At 32.1% G+C, this 2,500-nt stretch overlaps 1 protein-coding gene across 1 annotated transcript in view; it reads right to left on the minus strand.

Annotated features, from left to right (window-relative positions):
• Nucleotides 1-442: 442 nt before the first annotated feature.
• LOC125032193 (potential E3 ubiquitin-protein ligase ariadne-2-like) overlaps nt 443-2,500 on the minus strand; it is a 10,130-nt gene continuing 8,072 nt past the window's right edge. Inside the window, exon 8 of the mRNA XM_047623279.1 lies at nt 443-2,253. Within this exon, the coding sequence (XP_047479235.1) occupies nt 2,098-2,253 (156 nt within the window). The 3' untranslated portion in view covers nt 443-2,097. The remainder of the gene's footprint in view (nt 2,254-2,500) is intronic.

Genomic DNA, 2,500 nt, shown 5'->3' on the forward strand with positions numbered 1-2,500 from the left:
TAATGAGAACATTAGTTCAGTTTACCAAATATCTTGCAGCTTTGTTTCATTGTACCAAAAATTGCATTTCAAGCTTTTTGTTTCCTCTTATAGCAATTTTATTAATTTGTAATGATATAGCCTTATATAAATATTTATAATCCTTTATGGCTTCTCTATGAAAAACAAACAAATCAAATTCTCCATTCAATCAGAGAAAGCCTAAAATGCAGTTATTTCTATTATTTCATATTATATTTTAGGACTGCTTATAATATGAAAATGTTTACACAACACAATTGTTTTAAGTCTAGAAATATTTCAAATAAAAGTTTTCAAACCTTACTTCCCAATTACTTTTTTCAACTTCCACAGTTCATTACTATATATTTCTGTCAAGTTTGCTCACATCTTTTGTTCTGTATTATAAATACATGAACATATATAGGAATAAATAAACAAATTTTTATATATTTCCATTTATTATCACAATGGTGGTAGAAAACGAAATGCCCTGCAATGTACAGTGGTAATAATAATTTACCTATATTTCGTCATTGCATTCCATTTAGACATAACTGCAGATAAATTTGCAATTTTGTCATAGTTTATTTAGTCATTGCATTCCATTTAGACATAATTTGCAGATAAACTTGCAGACTTGTCATACAATACAACAGACTCTGAACAGTATGTAGACACAATCATTTCCTGTCCAAAAACATTAATGCTGTAACACTAAGAGTATGCAAGCTTTATTTTATGATTAAATGTAAATACCGGTGGTGTAAATACACTTCAAATTCAAATCCTTTGGTACTTACAGCATTGAAAAGTTTTCCGCAACATCTCCTCAAATGTTGACCTTAAATCTAAATTTGAAGTTTCATAGCTTTTTCCCCATTAAAATATATTCTGTGGGTTTGAGGGATGGGTTAGGACAAGGAAAAGCATCAAAATAACAAATATTATGCAAGACTTTCACCCCCATTGGGGATGTTCATACTTGCAATTAAACCATGAAGTTCTTTCACTTTTGTTCACTGTTCCTGGAATAAACACACAAAAAGCACACAATAAGTCAGTCTGGTGGTACAGATTGTTCATTGTTTCAATGATGGGAAGATAATGGTTTGTATGGACATAAATATAAATTACTATTTAGAATTTTATGTATGATAGAAAAAGGATAATTTATGTACAGCCTTCTCAATTGTCTCTCTAGCAGCAGGAAGAACTTTTGATGGAGGCAAAGTCAAAGGCCATCGTAACATTACTTTTTTCAAGGACAAATCAGTAAAATTAGACCATGTGAAAATGTAAATTCCAACAGTATTTTCACAGGCTGCTAGCCATAATTGAGAAGGCTGTAGATAGATCTGTTTTGTAATTGCACATACATGATTGTCTACCTGTTTGGGGTAAATAAATAACCCTAACAATTACAGATAAACCATACCACCATGTACCTTAAAAGGTTACTGAAACTAATAAAAATAAAAAAATAAAAGTGGTTCACAATGTAAGATGCTATGCCAATTAACTTAAAAATATAGATCTGCCAAACATAGAAAAAGAAAACATTTTCAATATTGTTAAGGAGATAAAGTTCATTTCATTATTATCAAATTAAGCCAATTATATTACTATATTTTCTATCTCATGTTAAATATATATTCACTGTCCAGATGAGGTTGAAAGCATTTGCAAACAGTTGGAAAAAATATACTTTAAGAAAGGCAAAACATTTTAAGAGCAAATTGGCAGGTATCACTTCTATCCAGCTACAAGGCATTCAGCATCCATTCACTAGTCTTACTATGTACCATATTTCGTGACTTTACCTAAAAAAATATGTACATTGTCACAAACATAAATACCAGGCTTAACACAAACATCCACTCCGACTAAAGCTTCAAAATTATTAAGGACTAATGAGATACAGATACGCAGAAATCGCTTGACCAATTCATGTACTCTCAGGGACGGGAGACCATCAATGATACCATCGAAGTACTCCAAAACCTCAGTGCAACAAGTCTAGTATGCAAACTGGAAGTATTTCTGCAATTGGGAGCCACAGGAGAGAAAGACTGCTAGCTATCTGGGCAGCTCACATCATACTTGTAGGAAGTCAGTAAGGAGGGTAGTTCTTCGTTTCTCCACAATGTCCATCTGGTTCTCCAAGTCACCTCGGTCAGTCATCTCTGCTCGTTCAATCTTCCAGGAGAGGTTTTCGATCTCCGCTTCTAGTTGAGCTTGCTGGTATTCAAACTGTTCAAAGGAGTTTGTATAAATAATGATTTATAGACTGGGAACTTACTGTGTATTAATTTTTACTTGTCTTTTCTCAAGGTTAATTTTAGCTGGAGGCAAAGGAGATTCACCAAACAGACTTCTTACTTATTCACAAAGCAGAGAATGAGTTACCCTAACTCTGCTTTCCTTTACAAATATATCTTTGGAATTAAACATCTCAAACAAAACTAATAATATATAATATATAATAATATATACATAC

This window comes from Penaeus chinensis, chromosome 2 (genome assembly GCF_019202785.1).
Source record: "Penaeus chinensis breed Huanghai No. 1 chromosome 2, ASM1920278v2, whole genome shotgun sequence".
NCBI classification, from domain to species: domain Eukaryota; kingdom Metazoa; phylum Arthropoda; class Malacostraca; order Decapoda; family Penaeidae; genus Penaeus; species Penaeus chinensis.